This window comes from Cydia splendana, chromosome 8, assembly GCF_910591565.1.
Source record: "Cydia splendana chromosome 8, ilCydSple1.2, whole genome shotgun sequence".
NCBI lineage: Eukaryota > Metazoa > Arthropoda > Insecta > Lepidoptera > Tortricidae > Cydia > Cydia splendana.
The window spans coordinates 3,874,899-3,898,424 of NC_085967.1; the positions used below are offsets into that span (position 1 = coordinate 3,874,899).

Genomic DNA, 23,526 nt, shown 5'->3' on the forward strand with positions numbered 1-23,526 from the left:
AGCACCAAGAGCATGGCTGTATTTCAAACATCAACAATATACCAAATTTGCTTAAAGTACCTGTGTTATACCTACCAAGCAAGTAAAACAGTCACTTGCAAAATTCGCTATCAAACTTCCAAAATTTCCAGTTCAAACTGGGCCTTATGATCGGCAAGAGCTTTAGCATGGCTTCCTTTCAGGCTTCAGCGGCGCACTACCAGAGCCAGCTGTCTGCGCTGACGGCGGAGAACGAGCGCCTGTGCACGCAGCTGGCGGCGGGCGGGGGGGAGCATGAGCGGCGGCTCGACGACGTCGCGCAGCAGGTGGTGCGAGCATTACTGTCACAAAAGGTACTGCAACATGCATAGTGTGCTTTAGAACTGGTGGGTAGTAGGCTTCAGCGGCGCACTACCAGACCCAGCTGTCTGCGCTGACGTCGGAGAACGAGCGCATGGCGCGGGGGGGAGCATGAGCGAAGGCTCGACGACGTCGCGCAGCAGGTGGTGCGAGCATTACTATCACAAAAGGTACTGCAACATGCATAGTGCGCTTTAGAACTGGTGGGTAGTAGGCTTCAGCGACGCACTACCCGAGCCAGCTGTCTGCGCTGACGACGGAGATCGAGCGCCTGTGCACGCAGCTGGCAGCGCGCGGGGGGGGGGAGCATGAGCGAAGGCTCGATGATCTCGCGCAGCAGGTGGTGCGAACATTACTGTTACAAAAGGTACTGCAACATGCATAGTGTGCTTTATAAACTGGTGGGTGGTAGGCTTCAGCGGCGCAATACCCGAGCCAGCTGTCTGCGCTGACGACGGAGATCGAGCGCCTGCGCACGCAGCTGGCAGCGCGCGGGGGGGGAGCATGAGCGAAGGCTCGATGATCTCGCGCAACAGGTGGTGCGAGCATTACTGTCACAAAAGGTACTGCAACATGCATAGTGTGCTTTACAACTGGTGGGTTGTAGGCTTCAGCGGCGCACTACCAGAGCCAGTTGTCTGCTCTGACATCGGAGAACGAGCGCCTGCGCACGCAGCTGGCGGCGGGTGGTGGGGAGCATGAGCGAAGGCTCGACGACGTCGCGCAGCAGGTGGTGCGAGCATTACTATCACAAAAGGTACTGCAACATGCATAGTGCGCTTTAGAACTGGTGGGTAGTAGGCTTCAGCGACGCACTACCCGAGCCAGCTGTCTGCGCTGACGACGGAGATCGAGCGCCTGCGCACGCAGCTGGCAGCGCGCGGGGGGGGAGCATGAGCGAAGGCTCGACGACGTCGCGCAGCAGGTGGTGCGAACATTACTGTTACAAAAGGTACTGCAACATGCATAGTGTGCTTTATAAACTGGTGGGTGGTAGGCTTCAGCGGCGCACTACCAGAGCCAGCTGTCTGCGCTGACGGCGGAGAACGAGCGAACGAGAGTTAAAAATATGCTCGATGGCGTTTTAGAAAGTCGTCTATCAAAACAAATGTGTACTTTAGGACAATCCCGGAATCTACAAAGTACAACAAATATAAGGTCAGTTAAAAGCTTGCTTACCCGCTATATTGCATGAAAATCCTAACGCACGTCGTTTACCCAAAACAAATCCTTAAAATTAATTCGCTAAAAACAAACCCGCCTAATCGCACCCAAATATTTCACACAATTCGACCCAATTTCTGTGTCTCTTAATCCAGTAAAAGCATTAAGATGCATCCCAGAAATTGTTTTCTCATAATTATAGTCGACCTGTTTCGCCGTCGCGGATTATGCGGCTACATTCGCACATAAATCGCCCGAAATGGGACACCCCGGTTTTAGCTGTTACCGTAATAATTTCCAAAGCCTGGCCCGCAGTAATCTGGACGTAATCTGGCCGATAATGCGAGTGTTTGCGTTTAAATCCACAGTTTGCGAGTGTCCGCCATGTTGTTTTAGTTTTGGCGCGAACTTCACAAAGATGGCGCCGGGTGCACGGAACGGCTGCGTTCATTTGATTGTTTTTGAAAGTTTAACAGGTGTTCTCTGTGGGAACGTTTAACTTTTGTGAAGTAACTTTTACATTGAGATTGAGCGAGTATTAATGGTACTCGCTTTACGTTCCTTTTATTTTTATTCCCTTTGACTAACTTTCTCAAAATAACACTTTAACCCACCACCTTATAACAAATGCTTTATACACTTTATAATGCCTGTTTATAGAGGGTGAAATTTTAACCACCGTTCATACTCTGCGTAGTGACTTTAGGTATTAGTTACCGCCAACGTTACAAGTTAACGCCGAAATCGCGATTTATTTATTATTATTGTTACAATTTGTTTGCATTTCCTACCTGTAATCAACATCTTCATGTCAATTTCCACCTAATTTGCCTGAAACCCAATAACGCAGACAGGCTTTCATCTCGACCCTCTAATTATCACTTAAGATAATTCCTCAAGACGTTCCACACATGGCGCCCTAACATCTGCATATCAAGCCCATTATATTATCAATAAACTCAGGGGATGATCAATCAAATCATAAGCTGGGTGACGTTGATTATATTCTGGAGATATTATGAGTCAAATGGCGGTATAATGTTGTGATGAGAGGAATTGCGATACTTAGTTATTAATCATTGTCTTGGCTTATCGAAATTTCACAGGTGGGCCTCGTTTAACCTAGTACCTATAGTGACCCGGTATTCTAATCATTTGAATTCAATTAAGTTTTTTTTTTCAGTGTAGGTTTTTTACCCGAAGGGGTTCTATAAAATTATAAAATATTTATTATACTTACTCGAGAGTAACAGAAACGTTCACATCCCGACCATTCCGTAAAAACTCTAGATACCTACCTATGACCATCATTACCTACATGACGATCATTAAGAGATACTCGTACTTAGTTAACTATTCCCGTATTTTGTTTTGACATGAATGGATAAAATTGTTGACATAATAATAATAATAAATGCGGAGAGTCACTCAGGCATATCATTTCCGGTTGTTCTCATCTTGCTAACGGTGAGTACTTGCACAGACATAATCTCGTAGCCAGGATTATTCACCAGCAACTTGCTCTTCTATACGGCCTTGTGGACCGCGAAGTACCGTACTACAAGTACTTACCTGCGCCTGTTCTCGAGAATGGTCGTGCCACGCTCTATTGGGATCGATCTATCATCACCGACAGGACTATTGTCGCCAATAAGCCTGACATCGTGCTGATAGACCGATCGCAGCGCCGGGCCGTGCTCGCCGACGTCACCATCCCCCATGATGAGAATCTCGTGAAGGCCGAGAAGGACAAGTCCAGCAAGTACCTAGACTTAGCTCACGAGATTACCGCCATGTGGGATGTTGACTCGACGATCATTGTTCCGATAGTTGTGTCAGCGAACGGTCTCATAGCGAAGAGTCTCGACCATCACCTAGAGAGACTCTCGCTGGGTGGTTGGATCAAGGGTCTAGGGTAGCAGCGCCTTTGATAAAGTCGATCATGCAATTCTCTTACAAAAGCTTAATAATTTTGGGGTGGGTGGTAATTGGCTAAAATGGTTCAAGTCTTATCTTATGAATAGACCGCAAAATGTGGTTGTACACGGCTATAAATCGATAACCTATCTTGCCGGTTCGGGAGTACCACAGGGTTCTCATCTGGGCCCAGTGCTGTTTCTGATATTTATAAATGATATTACTGATCATATCAAGCAATCCAGCTATTCCTTGTACGCAGATGATCTTAAGCTGTACAGATCGGTGGTATGTGAATCCGACGCAAAAATGCTACAGAGTGACCTTAACAATATAGTGTCTTGGTGCAATAAAAATCGTATGAGTCTCAACGCAAAAAAGTGTTTTTTCATTAAATATTGTAGGAAAAAAAAACCGCTTGAATATAGGTACGAGATAGGCGGGGTTACTTTAATGGAAGCTAATGAAGTCCGCGATCTTGGCGTAATAATTGATAGTGAACTTAAATTTAATGCTCATATCGACTATATAGTAAAGAAAGCTGCTCAGATGCTTGGATTTATTAAAAGAAATACCACTGGTTTTAAGGATCAAAAAACTAAAATAATCCTTTATAACACGCTAACACGCAGCCATCTCGAATCAGCCTCAATTGTATGGAGTCCTTTTTATCACATACATTCGCAACGAGTTGAGAGCATACAGAGGGCTTTCACAAGATATCTTGCTTTTGGTACTCCAGGCTTTTCGCACAGAAACACTTACGACTGTCGCCTCGCCAAATATAATATGAACAGCCTGCGCGATCGGCGACGAATGTTGGACCTCTGTTTTCTGCACAAGGTCGTAAATGGACAAATCAAATGCAGCAACCTGCTTGAGAGAATCTGCATAACTGCACCTCATAATTATCCTCGGCGTCCCATAACGAAACCTTTCTCGGTGCCAGTAACTAGGACCAACCTCGGACTGCAGTCTCCCATGGTACGAATTTGCGCTGCTTACAATGCCTTTATAAAAGAAAGGGATGACATCGACATTTTTCATGACCGTTTGCCCGCGTTCAAAAACAAAATAATGGGCGAGAAAAATTAAAACAAGTAAATAAGTAAGTAAATAATAAATAATTTTATATCTTGTTGCTCATTCTTTCATTATAAATTAAAAAAAAAAAAAAAGTTCCGTGTTGTTTGTAGTTTTATAGTTATAATTAATTAGTATAATTCTTAGATTTAATTGTATAGTTTTAGGTTAACTTTGATCTCACTGTAACACTTTATCAATGTTATGTACTCCATAATTGTCATATGTATCAGTATTTATTACCTTGTAAATGTTTTAGCGTAAGTTATAATATGTATGATGTGGTTGTACTTTAATAAATAAACAAAAATAAACAAAAAGGGTCAGATGCAGAAGGCGGTAATATTGGACACGGCGCGTATAGTACGTCGGTTCCTCACTCTGCGGCCCTGACCACCGGCAGCTTGGGCCAAGCCCCGCTGCCGGCGGCACCCTAGGTTAGGTTTTTTATAATGTGTTTATATGTATTTTTTATTGTTTTGTAAGTGTTTTTATATTTTACTTTTATATTCATATTATAACAAACCTAACTTAAGACGAAAAATAAATAAAGAGAATAATAAATAATAATAAAAGCCTTTTATTTCCCAAATATAAATATTACAATTAAATTTAGAGTTTGAGTATTATTTTGAAATAAAGTTACAAAGAAAAGAATTTAAAAATTACTAAGTATTACTAAGTATTTTCATGTGGGTTTGTCCATTTTTGGACGTAGGCCTCCTCCATGTCACACCATAGTTTTCTGTCGGCGGCCAGACTGGCCCAGGCTATGCCTGCCTGCTCGGTTATGTCGTCTCGCCAGCGGCGGAGCGGATGACCTTGCCCTCGCCCGCCATCTGGTGGGTACCAGTGTAAAACTCTTTTGCTCCACCGGTCGTCTTTCGTTCTCGCTGTGTGTCCGGCCCATCGCCACTTGAGGCGGCATGCCATTTCCGCTGCGTCCATTATATTTGTCTTCTTACGAATGTCGGTGTTTCTTACTCTGTCTTTTATTTTTATACCGAGTAGGCTTCGTTCTATGGCTCTTTGAAATTTCTGAATTTTGTCGATAATTTCTTTGTTTATTGCCCATGTTTGGCATCCGTAAAGAAGGGTCGGTGTCACTACAGTGTCGATAGCTGTTTTTTTCAGTGTGATGTCTAGTTTGGATTTAAAAATATGTTTGTGTGACCAATATGAGTTCCAAGCTTTCTGAATTCTACGTTCCACTTCATTTACATAGCGACCACTAAATGAGATAACTTGTCCCAAGTATTTATATTCAGTCACGTATTCGATACTGGTATTTTCTACGTGTAAACTCTCCTTCTTCCTATTTGTCATGACGCATGTTTTTTCTAAGTTCATCTCCAGACCACATTCCTTACTGTAAAAATTCAACGTTTCGATCATGTACTGGAGATCTTTGTGGCTTTCAGATAGCAAAACAATATCATCAGCAAAGCGTAAATGATTCAGATACTCGCCGTAGATATAAATTCCTAATTTTGACCACTCTACTTTCCTGAAAATGTGCTCTAGAAGTGAATTAAAAAGGTTTGGTGAGATGGGGTCGCCCTGCCTCACTCCTCGCTGTATTTCAAAGGTATCGCCAGTTCTGTCAAGTTTCACCAGCGCTCTGCTGCTTTGATAGATAACTTTCAGGATGTTTATGTACTTTTTGTGTATTCCCTGTTCCTTTAAGGCGACCCAGAGTGCTTGATGAGATATAGAGTCGAACGCCTTCGAGTAGTCTATAAAACATAGGTAGAGCGGTTTACGATACTCTGTATAGTTTTCAATGATTTGTCTCACTGTAAATATGTGATCCAGGGTAGAGTAGCCGCGTCTGAACCCGGCCTGCTCTTTAGGTTGTTGGAACTCTAGTTCATTCCTCACTCTCGAGAGCACTATATTTGTGAAGAGCTTATATGTGCTTTGAAGTAGACTTATTGGACGGTAATTGCTTATATTGTGAGGGTCGCCCTTTTTGTAAAGTAGGGTTATTACAGACGATTCCCATTGTTTAGGTATTCTTTCTTGTGTTAGGATCTCATTGAATAATTTAGTAAGAAAAGGAGTTAAAGGTTCGTTTATCGCTTTGATAACGTCGTTTGTTATGTTGTCTTCACCAGGGCTTTTCATTGTTTTTAATGAATTTATTGCATGGCATACTTCGCTTTTTAGTATAATCGGAATGTCTTCTTCGCTGTCATCCAGGTCTTGATTTGATTCTAGAGTATAAATTGACGACCGTTGCCTTTCACTGTATAAATTTTGGTAGAATGTTGTAGCTGCCTGTATGATAGTATGTCTGTTTGTTGCAGATTGTCCTGTTTCTTGTTTCAGTGCCGGAATCCATTGTTTCCCATTATTTATTCTTTTATATCCTCTTTTTACGGATCTTCTTTTGCTTAGTTCTTCTTTAAGTACATTGTATTTATACTGACATTTGTTTCTTTTTAGGTTTTTTCTGATTTTTTCGTAGAGTCGTTTAATTTCTTTCTTTTCTAGTGTAGATAGATTTGATTTTTGTTTTAGTTCTGTCCTTCTTTTAATTAAGCTTTTTACGTGGTCAGTAACGACAAGATCCAGTTTGTTTTCCTTTTGTAAGGGGGGTAATTTATTGACGCATTCTTTAATAGTGCCAACGATTGTTGTATAGGCCTCTTGAATATTATTTGCGTCAGGTATTGTTTCCGATTTTTCTAAAAACATGTTCCTGAGGCTTTCCTTCTCGATTGGTTGAAATTCGGATTGTTTTCGTCTAAAGTGGGCTCTGGATTTGTTTGGTTTACTATTCAAAATCCATGTCGCTCGTAATAATCTGTGATCAGTCGGGTGAGTTGTGTTTATCACTTCTATATTTTTTATACAACAAATATCGCGTCTTCGTGTTATGAAAAAATCAATTTCGTTTTTCGTGATTCCATTAGGGGATTTCCAGGTCCACTTTGTCTACAGGTTTTTCTTAAAGTGTGAGTTTAATATGTAGAGCTCGTTTTCCAAGCAGAAATCAATTAATAAGCTCCCTCTTTCATTCCTAGTTCCGTAGCCAAATTGTCCCATTACTAATTTTTCGTTTGATTTTTGTTGACCTATTTTTGCGTTGAAATCGCCAATTAGTATTACATGCGACAGAGTATTTTTCAGTGCTTTTCTTATGTCATTATAGAAAATTTCGATTTCTTTCTCGGGTGCCTTTTTTGTCGGTGCGTAAACCTGTATGATACTGAATGTAGAGTTTGTAAGTTTCGTGTCTAGCCTGGCAACTCTATCTGACACGGCGTTGAAACTTAGTATATTACTTTTTAGGTATTTTTTCAGCATAAATCCCACGCCGTTTCTCCCGCTTTTACTTCCCGTGTAATATAGGATGTAATTGTCGTGTTCTGTTATATTTGTTCCTTTTAATTTTATTTCTGAGAGTCCCAAAATATCCCATTTTATGTTTTGTAGAGCATTTTCCAATTCTTCTCGACGTCCGATTCCTACTAACGATCTTACGTTTAGTGTTCCTATATGTGTTTGGTGTATGGAGGGTGGTGGTCTACAGCTCCCGCGGGGACCAGCCGTATTGGGAGAGGTATTGTTATTGTTTTGTTCTGATTGTTCTGATAGATTTTCGTTGATAGAGAGAGGCCTTAACTCTAGTTGCTATGAGTTTTGAGGTATTTGTTCTTGGTGGTCTTGATTGGTCTCCGTTTCTTGGGGTGTTATGAATTGTTGACATAAGATTAGGTAATTATTTTTACGTCATTTTTTATTTTGTTTCTATTAAATAATATTATGTAAATATGAATGACGATCATAATATAAATTCATGTAGATTAGTCTAGCATAATTTATAATGTAATTTCATATTATGAGAATAAATATCTAAATCTATGCATGAGGAGAATTAGAGTCGGACCCAGATAAATCTGCAGCGAGATTGATAGTACCTACCTACAGAGCGTGGAAGTGTTATTTTAAACGTCATTATTTCATAGACATTTGACGTTTGAGATAACTCTTGTATGCTCTGTGCTATCAAATTCGCTGCAGACTTATCTTGGTCCCACTCTATTCGTTTTAATCATTAGTGTTAAAAAGTAAATGAGCCCTTTTTTCTTAACAAAAATATGTTGTTTCTTAATTTATTTTCTCTGTTATGCACATAAAGTATACACGTAATTTGAGGTGTTTACTTTAAAAGACGTGAAAGCATGTTATTTAATATGACTGACGTCTTGAAATTCCTGCTAATGACGCGAAGCCGTCCAAATTCGGTGTCTTCCGTAATTATAATTATCTCCCACGTTTGGCTGCTTCCAAAATATTATATTTCAACCATCTTAATTAAACTCATACGCCTTTAATTAACGTTTAAACTTATTTAACAAAGTTTGGAAATCTTTAAACAAACTCTAAGGGGCCATGTTTTCTAATTTTAAGTTGGCAACACTGAAAGCAATGTCTTGTTGCCATCTCGCTATCTGCATCTCCCCTCCCCTTCTAATTACCGCTTGTCAATTACTTCTACTTGAATTTAATTTAACTAATGAAGCGTAATTAAAATATACGCGTTTATTTTGAAGATGCCTGACGAACCCAGAGTGGGGTCGAAAAGATCTCGTAATTGATATCGTTCAGTGCAAAATTCTGATTATGGCTTTATATAAATTCAGCCTCTTTACTTGGCAAACGTTATTCTTATTGTAATTTTGGAGCGTTTGGTTCTGGTTTCTGCGCTGATGGGTCAATTATACGGTTTAAGGTTCTAAAGGGAATAATAATGGCTTTTTTATACCCACTTAATGGTGACGTAGCTTAAGAACTGCCAAAGAAATAATCAGTTCTTGCTGTAGTCTATTTATAATTTTATAGACAGATTAATAGACGCTTAAAGAAAAAAAATACCGATTTGCAAAACCGAAGTGATCCCATAACGGCTCCGTGAACTAAGTTTTGTACGAAGCACTAAAAATTATAGGTACCTATTTATTTATTTGAATTGATACTTTGTGCGCCACATTTTAACTACTCAAACCTTATCTCAAACTTTCATCTGAAATTTACCAGTTGGTATTGTAGGAAAAACATCGTAAGGAAACTTGCATATAGCTGCGAAGGAGTTCAAGGATGTTTGTGAAGGCGCCAATACGCAATGAGTTATCGTGCGGTCTGCCTAAACCGTCTTGTATTTTGAGAGAAATTCGTGCTTGTCTGTAGTGGTAACTTTAGCCCTTCAAGCTTACTTAAGTAGAACGAACCTTTTAATTTATTTAATTGACTATCCATAATCCCACACTCACCAAAGATATCCTTAATTTCCAGAGCGTACGCGAAGAGCTGGGATGCGCACGAGCACGCGTCCGAGAGCTGGAAGCTCAGAACCGAGCGCTGAGCGCGCTGTTAGTCCGTCAGCTACGCCCCGTCCCGCGGCCCTCGCCCGCCACTCCGCACACCCCGCTCACGCCCGCCAGGGACCTGCAAGGTGAGAGCGAGATAACAGAACCGAGCGCCGAGCGCGCTCCTAGTCCGCCAGCTGCGCCCCATCCCGCTGCCCTCGCCTGTCACCCCGCACACCCTGGCGGGTGTAAGCGGGTCACCAGGGACCTGCAAGGTGAGAACGAGAAGGAAGATGCGCTTAGTGCGCTGCTAGGGCCTAGAGCCAAACATAACGTGCCGATGGGTTCATGAATCACCAATTTCTGTTTCCTAAGGATCATTAACTCTCTTAAGCCTGTCTTCATTTGATGCTTCATCGGAGAGCAAGGCCTCACCAAAAAACTTTTTTAACCTCAATCTTCTCCAAATTCCAGTGCACCTCGTGGACGTCGGCTCCTGCGGCTCGTTGATCTCGTTCCGCGACTCCCCGCCGCCCCCTCCGCCCGGCCCCGCGCCGGCGCTCTGCCACGACGACAAGCGACGGCATCAAATACTTGCGGACATCTGGACTGAACTGAAGGTAAAATTAACTGATAGACAATTGGGTAATAAACCAGAACACATGTAGAACAACGAAAAGAAAACGACCAATGATTCGGACTTGAGACGATACCTAGGTACTTTGCAAACCGACGTGTTTTGGCTGATGAGTTATACACAGGAATTTCAGATGTTTTCTAATTCATAGATCATTATAGATCATAAAATTGTTTCATGAATCTTTGGACGCTTTCGCCTATAGCTATATTTTTGATTATTTTTCTTGTGTCTTCAGGGCTTGGAGGTGACCCCTGCTAACCTGGCCCGCGCATTGTCTGCGGTGGACCCAACACTTTGGGCGGCGCCACCACGACCCGCCACGTTAAGCCTTAACATGCCGCAAGCCTGTTCAGATCCTGTTAGAGGTAGTATACCAGTATGAGCCAAATAGGTAGTTCTATTGGAAGAATTTTATAGTGGTCATTAACAATGATTTCACACATATTTCAGATGGAGCCGGAGACAAGGTGACAGAAGAAGAAAATTGTGAGACTGGTGAAGCAGGTGCAGAGTCTCCAGAAAGCGGCGCCAAAGATGAAGGCTATTCCACAATGTCCAGCGATGTTCAAGCCGACGCGTCAAGGCAAAGTGACCATGCGGCGGACAGAGCCCTACCCGACCTTAACGAAGCGTCTGATGAAACAGATAATCAAACAATAGTATCCATAAACCCCAGAGAATCTCGCCGGCACGCCAGGCTACTAGGGACCGATGCGGATTATATCTATTTTCCAATCGGTGTAGCGTTCGCTGGAGTCCGAGGAAGCTACCCTCCCTCACGACCAGTTTTGCCCTTTCAACACGTTGTGAGAAGTTTCTCCGATTCCCATCTCTGTCTGAAACTACTCGCTGGAACAACATGCCCGACGAGTTGTCTAGATAGCCCAACACCTAGTTCAGGCATGTTAGTTTTAGATCTAAACCCAGGCCCAGAGAGACCACTAAGGCGACCAGCCATTGTATCCACAACGAGTTCTGAAAGAGTCTCATGGGGAAGTACGGCAGATGAGCGCGCAGATGGTTCGCAGTACGATGCTGACTATGTTCAACATTGGCTCGAGTTAGACGATGCCAGGTCAGCCTTACAACAGCGACATCGAGATATAGCCGAGCTTGAGTACGACAGAGCGGAATTAGAAGATTGGAGCTTATCACTATCATGTGAGGATCTTAGAGACAGACAATCTCCATTCGCTGAAATAACAACTCCTGGTCAAATTTCGCTATCGACACTACCGAGTATAAGAGAAGATGACGCTTTAGAACTCGAGGAAGACGTAGGAGATTGTCTATGGAACGACTGTGGTTTCGCGACAATCGAAATTGACGAGTGTAGAATAGGAGAAGACTTAGAAACATCAGAAAAGCGGTGGGAATGTTCCAGAACTCATTCACCTGGTGGCTCGTGGTCTAGTGCATCGGACGCTCCAGACAAACGATCAAGCACAGCGCTGAGTGAGGATGGCGACTGCGCAAACGTAGGGCTTGATTTCACCCGGGACTTTTATAGGCTAGTTAAATACGAGAGCACAAAAAGCTTAGCATCAAATTCCTCGAGAGGTTTACCGACAGCTGACGGCAACAACCATTTGCGGTTTCACGATGTTCAAGCGATGGCATTGCAAGATCGTGAGCAAGCGCTTCAGAATGTACTTAATTTCATCGCAGAACAGCAAAAGTATTGCCGGGATAGAGAGGAATCTGATTCAATGTCTTCAAGACCCGTATCTGAAATAAGAGAACTACCACCTCCCTACGCGGCGGCCGATTTCGATGACGAATCAATAGGGCCGAGAAGCGAAGTTTCAGAAGACCGTCCTCGACCAGACTCTTTTAGCAGCTTCTCAGAGAACGACTCCTGTGACGTCCTTCCCGAGAGGCCGAGAATCCAATTTTGTGATACCGTATCCGAGCCAAGGTCTACTCCACGTTTCATCGAACGTGAAGGTCCTTACGTAGAATCAGAGGACTACTACGACGAATTTACACGAACCGACAACGATGAAAATGAATTAGACGAGCATCATCTTTTAAAAGTTCAACGGAAGAACGAAATCAATAGAACGAATGACCGAAGTAAAATAACAGATTTAGACATGTCTGAAAAGTTCGAGGAGAGGTCATGTGATATCGATTCTAGTCGACCGGAAGATTTCAAAGAGACTGCTGTAAAAATATTGTTGAAGCAAGGCTTGAGCGAGAGGCCAGAACTAGATACGTGTCTTATAAAATCATCGAGCTTCCCCTTCGCCAACGGCGAGACCGAAGTGTCTTTAGTCGAGGAAGTGCTGAGCGCTTGTAGGCGGAGCACGGGAGCTTTAGTTACCGTTCCCGAAGAGGAGGAGAATTCATCTCCCGAAACTAGCTCGCCTCAGATGACGGAATCGAATACGACGAGCACTTCCACTGCCGAAACTGTGATAGTAAGTAATAAGGAGAGGGAGAGGCCTAAAGAGAAGAGTCGTATACCGATGTTGCTGGGCGGGAAGAGGCCGCCGTCGTCGCCGCGGCGGTCGAAGATCCCCGTGGTGGAGAAGAAAGGCGTGGCGGCGGCGCCGGAGCCAATCATCGTCAAGCAGGAGCACACGCTCAGTTTCCATGAAGCTGCCACTTCTAAGGACGTCATTGAAGAACTGAACAGGTTAGTTTCATCATTGTAAATTGCTTCGTAGCGATATAATAATAGAGAAAATTTAAAATGATGTTCACAACCTTGGAAGAAAGTAGTTCTACGTTTGAATTTCTAGGACTCATATTTTTTACAATTTTCAGAATGATCCGTCAGAGTGAGGGCGCCTCAGAAGTGAAGAATGAAGACCGAGGGCAGGCACAGAAAGATGGCGCTCTGTGGGCGCCAACTGGCTGGGTCCATGTTGAGAAGGACATCGACTTTAGCGACCCTAAGGTAAGACGACCTCTTCATATCAAATTAAAACAAAGTCAAGATAGACTAGCGCAAAAGAAACTGCTTCTAGTGATTTATGTCTTAAAATTTATGACCTAGTGGAATAAATATAAAATGTATAATTGTACGACAGAGTTTATTTCCAGTTATGTCATGAATGCAAAGTTATAAATTGATACTGTTGGTATTGTCATAGGATAGGGCAGAGTTAGGCATAACAAGGGATTTAAAGCAGAGTGGAAAGAATCCGATGATACATTGTTGATTGATTGGTGATAATGTGACGTAGGTAAATATTATTGTTTAATTTCATATAATAGATACGTCATCCTATAATGCGTACCTATTTTATCTATCTTGACTATCAAAACGACTGATTGATAACAACTGTAATATCTTTATAATTAAAACAACGACATATAAATAAAGTGATTGTTTTTAGAATAATATTGTTGTCTTAGTTATAAATCACGCTTAGCATTTCATTCAATATCAACGTACGCTAAGGCTTGCTGGTTTATTCTTTTTGAACAAATGTTCAACGAAAATTTATACATCACCTGTTAACGATGTGAGTAAATAGAATAGAATATAAAAAAATACATATTTCCCATTTTCTCCCTAGCCAGTTTGTCTAGCCGGTCATGACCAGTCGTATGCAAACTTATTCAACAATAAGTCCTCGGTGTCAGCCTCGAGCATGCAATCTCAGAGCTTACACGGGCTATATACTTTCTCCGCTAGTTGTCTATACGCCAGACCACTTTATAAGGAAGGTATCTTTTAGACCTAGTAAGTCCAACTTCGACCAATTTATAATTGTCGTTCGAAATTCAAAATCTCGAACACATTTACTTGGCGCGACGGTCCGCCCCCAGAAAACCTGCGCGTCGCGTCGTCACTTGCTTTTACCCGAGATCCGCTCATTTTTTAATCGACTTCCAAATCTCAAAAGGAGGGGGTTATCAATCGGTTGTATGTTTTTTTTTTAATGTTTTATGGTTCGAAGTTGGATTACACGGTATAATTGAGTGTACACTGTCCAGGCGCGCGCCAACCTGCTGGACGTGATGCTGGCGTCCAGCGACTCGTCGCCGTCCTCGTGCGGCTCCTCGCCCGCCGAGCCGCCGCCGCCGCCGCAGTACTCGCGCCTGCACCGCCTGCACCGCTCCCGGAGGCAGAAGACCGGTAAATTACACACTCTTTTTTAACCCTTTTCCGGGCATAGTGCACCTAGCGACCACATACTGGCCAGTAGAATTACAACCTTAGAAATCCGGCTTAAGGTTCATATTCGATTGGTCTTTCGGGAAAAGTTACTTATAATTAAATGAATCATCAAAGCCGCATAAATAAATTTTAATATATTTGCATTTTTTGGAAAAACCTTGTAGTTTGGTGAGGCCTGGAAAAGGATTTAGGCAGGGGTCTCCAAATGTTAACCCTTAAATCGACGGAAAACACGGAATATTGTTAGTTCAAATGGTTGTGGTTAAGAAAAAAATACTAAAAGAGGGTCACAATATCATGTCCAGTTAATATTTTGGACGTTACCGATTTAAAACTTAACACAATAAAGTTATTATCTGTAAAACCAATTGCTCAACCGAAAGAAGCGGCTGAAAAATATAACAGTGACCTCTCATTGAAAATTTCAATTTGGAGCTCTTTAATTTTTGACTTGAAGTCTGTTCAAACTGAAATATATGACACACATAATGCCTGGGTACCTACTCGTTGGACTCGTCATAACGATACATTTAGAGACCAAATTTAATGGATTTTCTAGTAACTCTTGAAGAGCTTAACTGCAATGAAAATTGCTCAATTTGACAGATGAGATTTCGTGAGTTTTAATGCCATGTTTCTCACGCTCACACTAGTTTATCATAAGCATTATTTATTAGAGGTAGTCAATAGACCTCAAAAATTTTGGAGACCCTTGCACTACTTAACCCTTAAATGCATAGTGTTGCCAAATGTCTACAAACCATTAGACAGCTCACAGTTTTAATATAAAAAGGCTTACGTTCTTGAACGCACCTTTATGCCAAACGTAGGGTACTGATTTAAGGGTTCAATTTACGCAATATTTTTAATTTATAAAAATTACAATATTCGTTTTAAGACGAAAAGTCGGCAAACTTGGAAAAATCCACAAGTTGATAATTTTTAGTATGTGATTTTGAACGGTTTTTTCGGGGAATGTAATTATTTTATATTTAATAACTTTATCATAGGTATATCACAAATAGTGTACCTTTGTAGTGGAAGTAAAAAAAATCATTTATATGTTACTGAAAATTACATATTTACATAAATATAATTTAGCCAATTCAACTTCTAACACTGATTTCGCAGTGAAAATCGAAGTTATATATTTTTTACTATTTTTCCTAGAATCTACAAACAATTATGTGATACATATATAAATTTCGGGCAAAAAGAAAAAATCATGCATTTAAGGGTTAAGTTAATTACTAAGATTAGTTTACTATTGAACCCGAGAAGTTATTATAACGAAGAATTGTTAATATTGTAAGCCTGAATCATGGCAATGAATACTTCTTAATTTCAAAGAAAAAAATTACCTCTGCGTGTAATGAGTTTTACATTTTAAGTATTTTAACCAACTTTGTGGTGACAGAGGTGGTGATTAACACACTTATTCATTGTTATATTTCAGGCTTTCGCTGTATTTGTTAATTTTAGATCCGGGTGACTTTGTAAGAACTCTGTTAGGCTTCCCATAGACGAAAAGCCATAGAGTTAGACCAAGAAAAGTCTGCAGAGATTTTGACAGCACACGCAGTGCCAGTGTTATTTATACGTCATAATTTCATACAAGCTTGACGTTTAAAATTACACCTGCACTGCGTGTGCTGTCAAAATCTCTACAGACTTTTCTTGGTCTAACTCTAGAAAAAGTCAAATTGTATTCAAATAAAGGCGCAAAAATAAACTATTCGTCTATAGGTGGTCTTAAATATTTGGTATTATATGTGGCTGATTGTTTGTACTTTTAACTTTGTTTTATTTAGTTTCCTGGCACTGGTAAACATGTATTAAACACTCATCATGGGATAAGGGTTTCATTTTCAATCTTGATCATGTTTGACGGTGCAGAGTTTTAGTTTAAGTTCATTGTCATTTTACTTTGTTAATGCTTTATTATTACATTTATTTTTAGCGTGAATTTTCGAAACAGTAATTATCTAGATAAGTGGGTCGCTTATAACACAAGTAATTAGTTGAATGCATTTCCAATCGATAATAATAATAGTGTATAGAAAGTTGTTTTTGGTTGCAAATAAATAACCGCGCGATAAGAATTATTACCATTGCATAAATCTTGAATCGAAGCGTAAAATAAGTATATACCTTTATCAAATCCAAAAAGTATCCATTGGGACGTAATTCATTAGATGAAACCAACTTTTCGTAGAAATGGTGTCTTGCTTCTGCAATTAAATGAAATTGAAATAACGTAATTGAAGCTTACCATAAGTAATGTTTCAAAAATTCACGAGCCAATATTGTTATCTGTGTCATGTCATGTGTTGTCATGTAGCGATGTCATCTGTCAGTGACGGGTGGCGTCGTGTGTGTCATGTCCTTGTCACGTCCAGCCACGTCACGTTTCCGCTCTCACTCACGCACCTCACTCTGTCGCCTCATCTCGAGTAGACGTCATACGAGATGCCGTACGGCTTTGCAAATGAAAATTCACAGAAAATTTTCAGACTTATCGTTACGCAGTCAGAATGCTGAAGTAATAAATCGTGCACATGAGGATATAGAAGATGCATTACCTACATATATTACCTAATCGTTAATCGCTATGCGGACTGTTCACACAGACAGCGAGCAGGTACTTTTCCTAAGGAAACACACTTGCTAGCGAAGAAAAAACTGGCTCGTTTCTACACCGCTCGGACAATTTTCATTCATGTTACGACTCTGTTTTAACTTTCAGTGAATCTTCAATGGTTATCCTGGCTCTAACGGCCCGATTCGAACTTGAAGATACGTCTAGATACGATATGGATTAGATATGTCAGTGTCAAAAGTGACGTTTCTTGAAACAAAAAAGGCACTTTTGACATTGACATATCTAATCAATATCGTTTCTATATCTATTAATTGACGTATCTTAAAGTTCGAATCGGGCAGTAAGTGTCTTCAAATATTTGATAAGTTTATAAAATTTGCAAAGCAGTAGGGCGATCATTAAACTGATCTACTTGAAAGTAACTGGTTATGTTTGGTATATGAAACTACATAACAGTAAGAAGGAACTTTCAGGTAGAAAAGTATCATATATTAGATCAGGGAAGGCTACTGATCTTTGACTTAGATGTGGTCTAAGAAACAAATAAGGGGGGATACTGACGACGATAAACTATTGTTATAAAAAAATATATTTTCTCGCATAAAAGATAATTATCAGAATTTATAAGAAACATCTTTATCTGTAGCCATTTTGTGAAAAATGAAAAACGTTCACTGTTGCAATATCGACGTGTATTATTTGAACTGTTCACGTCCTATTTTGCTATATTTTCCATTATAATATTTCCATTGAAACTAGCCCGCGTAGACCTCCATGGTTTAATAAAAACTTTAGAACTGTCAGTATCCCCCTCAGTAGCAGTCACTAGGCGCTATACAAACGTGTGAGAGACGGGAGCTTGCCTGGCTGCGGGCTCACCCGTCCCGTCTCCGTAGAGTCGCCGTAAGCGTGTGGTACGTTGCAGCGGCCGCGCTGCGCAGCCGCGGGCTGGGCGTGCTGCGCTGGCCGCGCGCGCGCCGCCCGTCCATCCTCGGCCGCGACGGCTTCTTCGTGCGCTACGGCGAGCCCGAGCGCGCCGCCGTCGCCACCTTCGACTTCCTCGACGACGTGGAGACCAAAGACTGTACCTATTAGCAATAACGCCTCCTAAAAACTATATTTTTCTATGTGATACGGTGACTGAAGTGTATGTCCGCTTCCGCGTTTGTGCGAGCCAAATTGTTTTTCTAGTGTAGCGTTGTTGATTGCTGCACTCGGGTGTGGCTGCGGCTTCTTAGACGTTTTACGTATTTGTAAATCCATCTTGATTTTGCCCCGTGGATACTGTCCTCTGTATCTTGAAAATACTTAATTACTTTGGCAAAATCAGAATGGATGAAAAACACTTACCTACTTTTAGGTGTAGTAATTTCACTCTTGTAACGTTAACTCGAAACTACGACGAAGCACCTAGTCTTTAAAATCTTCCTCGTTTTTACTAAGTAAGGTAGAAAATGGGCCGAGTTGTATGATGATGTGTTTGATGTACAAATTGGTAAAACTCTTTCGTTTGTTTATTCGTGTAACAAAATCGTACCGCATTGAATGAAATTCACCATCCTGTTTTGCGTAATTATTGTGTTTGATAGTTTTATCTGCGTGTGAACGCTTGCAACACAGCTTGTACGAGCGATAATAGCTTTTATTACAATAGCAATACGAACGGTTGATTACTCCCAGCGATGTCTTGCTTACGCTTCGAACGACTTAGGTAAGAAGACGAACTATTGACTAAGAAAATGGAAAGCTGCGGCCTCGAAGTAATGTGATATTTTTGTATATACTGTAAGTCCCACTTATTTTCGTATACATTTAAATGGATTCATTTGTAACCGAACGAAGCGTATTCAGCTGTTGGTTCTAGGGTGAAAAGAAAATGTGTTTTCGTGTAGTGTCGTGCGTGGCGGTAGTTGCACGATATAGGCTTGAAGTTGTACTAATACATTAAGAGATGGCGCTATTGTCAATTACAACATTTTTAAAACCAATTATTCGTTGTATCGTCCAACTATCACCACGTAATTAAACTATTAGGTACTTATGTAAATACTGACGATGATGAATTCGCGTAACGAGCTATAGTAACTACACCTATTAATTATAAAGAATAGTCATATTATAGTGTAACTGTCGATTAACCTTACAAAATCCGTTAAAATCGAAGGGTACTAAAGTATGTTAAGTGTATATAATATTACTTGTCATTGATGCTATTTATTGATTTGTATCATTTGCGGGTCTTCGATCGTTTGTGTTATACTTAGGTACATATCATGAATTGCTCGTTTATTATATTGTATTTATATTGGCGTGATTTATGGCGATTCTTGACTTGGGAACTGTAAAGGCCACAATTTGGGTTGCTATAGCAAACGACTACCTCTGTGACATGAATCTCAAAGGGTTTATAAAAAAATGTTAAACTAATATAGCGCCATCTGTCGGGCAATATGTCAATATGTTCGATAGAGGCGCTGTAACTACTAAAATAAAAGTGATACATTGATAACTACAAATTTGTTTAACTGATAGTAAGGTATGTTTCCCTCTTTGCAATGTGCACACTCAACCAGAAAGCGATACGGTATTTATAGTAATTAATACTAAATAACTTACTTATACAAGGTGTTTGGTACATCGTTTGCCAAATTAAAACGGCAGATAGGTTGAGTCATTTGCTATCTGCTCATGCCTAGAAAAAAAAATTGGCCATGTTTTTTTTTACTACTGCGCAAGTAAAAATTTGAAATTTACGAAAAGCAGCTCCATGCTGGGAAAAAAAAAGTGCGCAAAATTAAAAATTTCTAGGCCTGGGAAAATAGCAAATAACTCAACCTATCTGCCGTTTTAATTTGGCAAACGATGTACCAAACACCCTATGTATACCTACTGCAACCAAATTGTTAAAAAAACTCTCACTAAGTAACAATGACGGGAGAAATTTTCCTTACTGCCCCCATGTCTATTAAATTACCCGCATATCTAAGAAAATGTTTTTTAATCAGTTCATTAACAACCATTTTACTCGAACCCTATCCGGTATCTTTTCCGGTTGATTTGCACATCCTTGGTTCAAGTCAAGGTACGTCTGTTATGTATACTTGCTCGTAATTGTTTATATCTATATATTTTGATTCCTTACGGTTGTAAACCTTTGCCTATTATGGTTGCATATGTCGAAAAACGCGTCTAAATTAAAATTACATCACCCTGCCGCTTATTTACATAGTTTTGCAAAATGGATCCAAATCAAACAATTTTTTTAAATAGATCCATATGACGAACGTTATTTGTGTTATTTGGATCCGTCTAAACTGTCCGTTTAAATCCAAACCTATCTTACGAGCGAACAAACAAGATGTCGAAAAAAATAAACATGTTATTTTTTTTTAACTCACCTAAATTGCTGAAAATTAGGTTGCTATATTAATATCTCGTTCGCACACATTCATTACAGATAATATGTAGCAATATAAATATACAAAATAAAATCATTAGGCGCGTGTGATGTCGCCATCGAAGCTTGTAAAAGACGGGTCATTTTAGTATAGACTTATTCTAAATGTAGATGTCCTATGAACTGGAATCTTGCCTACTTGACCTCCAGGACCTTTATTACACTTTGCTTTGATCTCATTGGTTACTTACTTACACATACTTACTTAATGGCGCAGCGACCCAAAATGAGTCTTGGCCTCCGACACGAGTACACGCCAATTGTCTCGATCCTGTACCATCTCCCGCCAGTTATCGGCATGGAGATCGCGCAGGTCCGCTTGAACCGCATCGCTCCAGCGATACCTGGGACGTCCGATCGGCCTCCGGCCTACCGAGCGTCGCAAGTCTCATTGAGCGTCTCATTGGTTACAATACTTACAATATTTTATTTCATTGGATCACACCAAACCCACGTTCCTACTGGTTGATTGATGCACCTAAAGTTCACTTTGGCAAAGTGGAATAGAGGCTCAATAGGATTAATTTCTCCGATTTTTCTGCAAGTTTTTGGGTCAATTAGGTACCTACTAGTTTCTTAGCGTAACTAACATTTTCACGAAATCCACTCGTTAAGCACACACAGTTTCAGTTTAGGGGCTTTGCTTTAAAGTTTTAAAACGAATTTACGACTTTGGTCGCTACACCTACGGCGCGATTCGGGAAATGAATTAGAGATTCACTAGGTATGAAGTAGTAAAGATATGAGACGTTCCACGGCAAAAGGTACCATTGCTCCTGAATATTGGAGCGGGGTTAATAATAGCGTAAGCGTCAGCCGCCATAAGGTACCTTTTGCCGTGGAACGTCACATATCATTACTATTTCATATCTAGTGAATCTCTAATTCATTTCCCTAATCGCGCCGTTATTACATTTAACATTTGACATTTTCACTTCCTACTAAGTGAATATTTTTTGTAACTTCGTTTGTAAACTTTTGAGCCAGATCCCCGGTAAAATTACCCCAGCCTTGTTTAATGGTTAATATTGAAGACAATAAAGGAAGATTTATACCTATTATTAATTATTGATAAATATAGGTAAACGAAGCGAAACGATCGATATCTAAAATATTAACTTATTAGTATAGGTTACCTACATTATTGATACGATGTATTTGGTATTCTGTAAATGCGAATAGGACAGGAAACGTCTGTATATAAATTTGGGTATTTACTAATTAATAGTTATTACGATTATACAATCGACAAGTTTTTGTAGTCATACCTATTATTAAAAAATATCAGTTTGATTTCATATTACTTATCGGCCATGTTGGGTGTGGTAACCCTGTGTTTGATTTATCATACCTATACCTAAAAAAAGTAATGTTAGTAAACATTGTAAACAAGTTTGATAACATCTGTGCAATTTACCTCCGGAAATTATGTAAACTACAATTGTTTGCATTAAAATTACCGAGGTAATGTAAACCTGTGGTTATTTTTTGTCTCGACTGAAAAGAATGTTAAAACAATTGTCATAACAATTCCTATCATTATCAAGGGTATTGAAATAGTTAAGTGAAATGGATCCAACCTACAGAATAATGATCATTTAAAATTGAATAAAAAAAGGTTAAATTTGAATTGATATTGTTTGCGAATTGGATCCTTTTCGCTAAAAGATTTATATCCCGAATATTCAGATGTACCTATTTTCATTCCTATCCATAGTTGTTAATTGTCATGTAAAATACATAGTTAAAACGAATTGGCATATTTATTTCATAATAAAAACGTATTATAACCATTGTATTCATTATAAATAACCGTAGGATCCAAGAGGTACTGTGATTGGTAACTACCACTTAATTTTGGAGCACAATTTGAAATAAATGAAATTTAATATAAATTATTCCTTGGTAATCGGTGCATTTGTTCGTACATTCTAACCTAAGAAATAGAATACTTGAGATAGGTAGGTACTTTGAACAGTACAAAAAGTGTAGAATAACTGTATAATTTAACTATAACAGATGGGTAATAAACGATTCCGTTCCCAATTGATATTTTGTTTGATTTACACAAATTCAATATACCTAATATTTTTTTCAATTCAAATTTCCTATAAAGTAATCTTTACATAAGAGTCACAAGAAATCGCTGAAATTATCCATAAAAAGCGTTTTGAAGAATTAGTTCCCAACAAGCTGGAAATCGTTTCAACACCTTCATTTAGTCATGTGAGCAACTGAGCATATGTATAAATTATGGGAGCCTTAATCTTTTCGACGCCGTGTCAAACACAAAAGCTGTCACTCGGACGCCACGTCTGAACTGAAATTGAACTTTATGCATATGCTCGTAGGTATAGACCTGCTCTGTGTGTGTGCTCTGTGGTCTGTGACCGATTAATCGGTCTTTAGCGTTGAACCTGCGGTGCCGATATATCGGTCATTGGCGTCCAAAAGGTTAAAAAGTAGTCTATCCCTGACTTTAGGGCATCTTTATGAATTGAAAAACCGACAGGTCGGTTGGCTTTGGCAATTTGACCGCATCATTGCTACTCTCCAAAGTATATTATCTGACACTTTCTCGAGTCAAATAGGTCCTTTGCTGGCTAAAACTAAACTCGCAGTTTGTTATCGATAAATAGTATGCAACATGTAGAGTAGACATAATTCATGAAAATGTAGAGCAATTATCGATCATGCTATTAACCTACCTAGGTATAGGTAAACTACCCGTATATTTTGTATCAGATAAAAGCTGTGGAAGGCCACATTCGTACGTGTAGTGAATTACTATAGGTACCTACCTACCCACGGCTATGCATGGCATTTGATATTTGATTTACCCCAACGAATTCAATTTCACAGGTTCTTGCAAAA

General features: G+C 40.0%; 1 protein-coding gene across 5 annotated transcripts in view; it reads left to right on the forward strand.

Annotated features, from left to right (window-relative positions):
* The window catches only part of LOC134792698 (uncharacterized), a 603,576-nt gene extending 580,874 nt beyond the window's left edge, over positions 1–22,702 (forward strand). For 3 of the 5 annotated variants that reach the window (XM_063763987.1, XM_063763986.1, XM_063763991.1), the window contains 8 exons: positions 183–332; positions 9,805–9,964; positions 10,293–10,438; positions 10,694–10,823; positions 10,909–13,099; positions 13,231–13,363; positions 14,410–14,551; positions 18,121–22,702. In XM_063763987.1, the coding sequence (XP_063620057.1) occupies positions 183–332; positions 9,805–9,964; positions 10,293–10,438; positions 10,694–10,823; positions 10,909–13,099; positions 13,231–13,363; positions 14,410–14,551; positions 18,121–18,290 (3,222 nt within the window). In that variant the 3' untranslated portion in view covers positions 18,291–22,702. Of the gene's footprint in view, positions 1–182; positions 333–9,804; positions 9,965–10,292; positions 10,439–10,693; positions 10,824–10,908; positions 13,100–13,230; positions 13,364–14,409; positions 14,552–18,091 lie in introns of all 5 variants that reach the window. The other 2 variants (XM_063763990.1, XM_063763989.1) reach the window with 2 other exon arrangements.
* Positions 22,703–23,526: the final 824 nt, after the last annotated feature.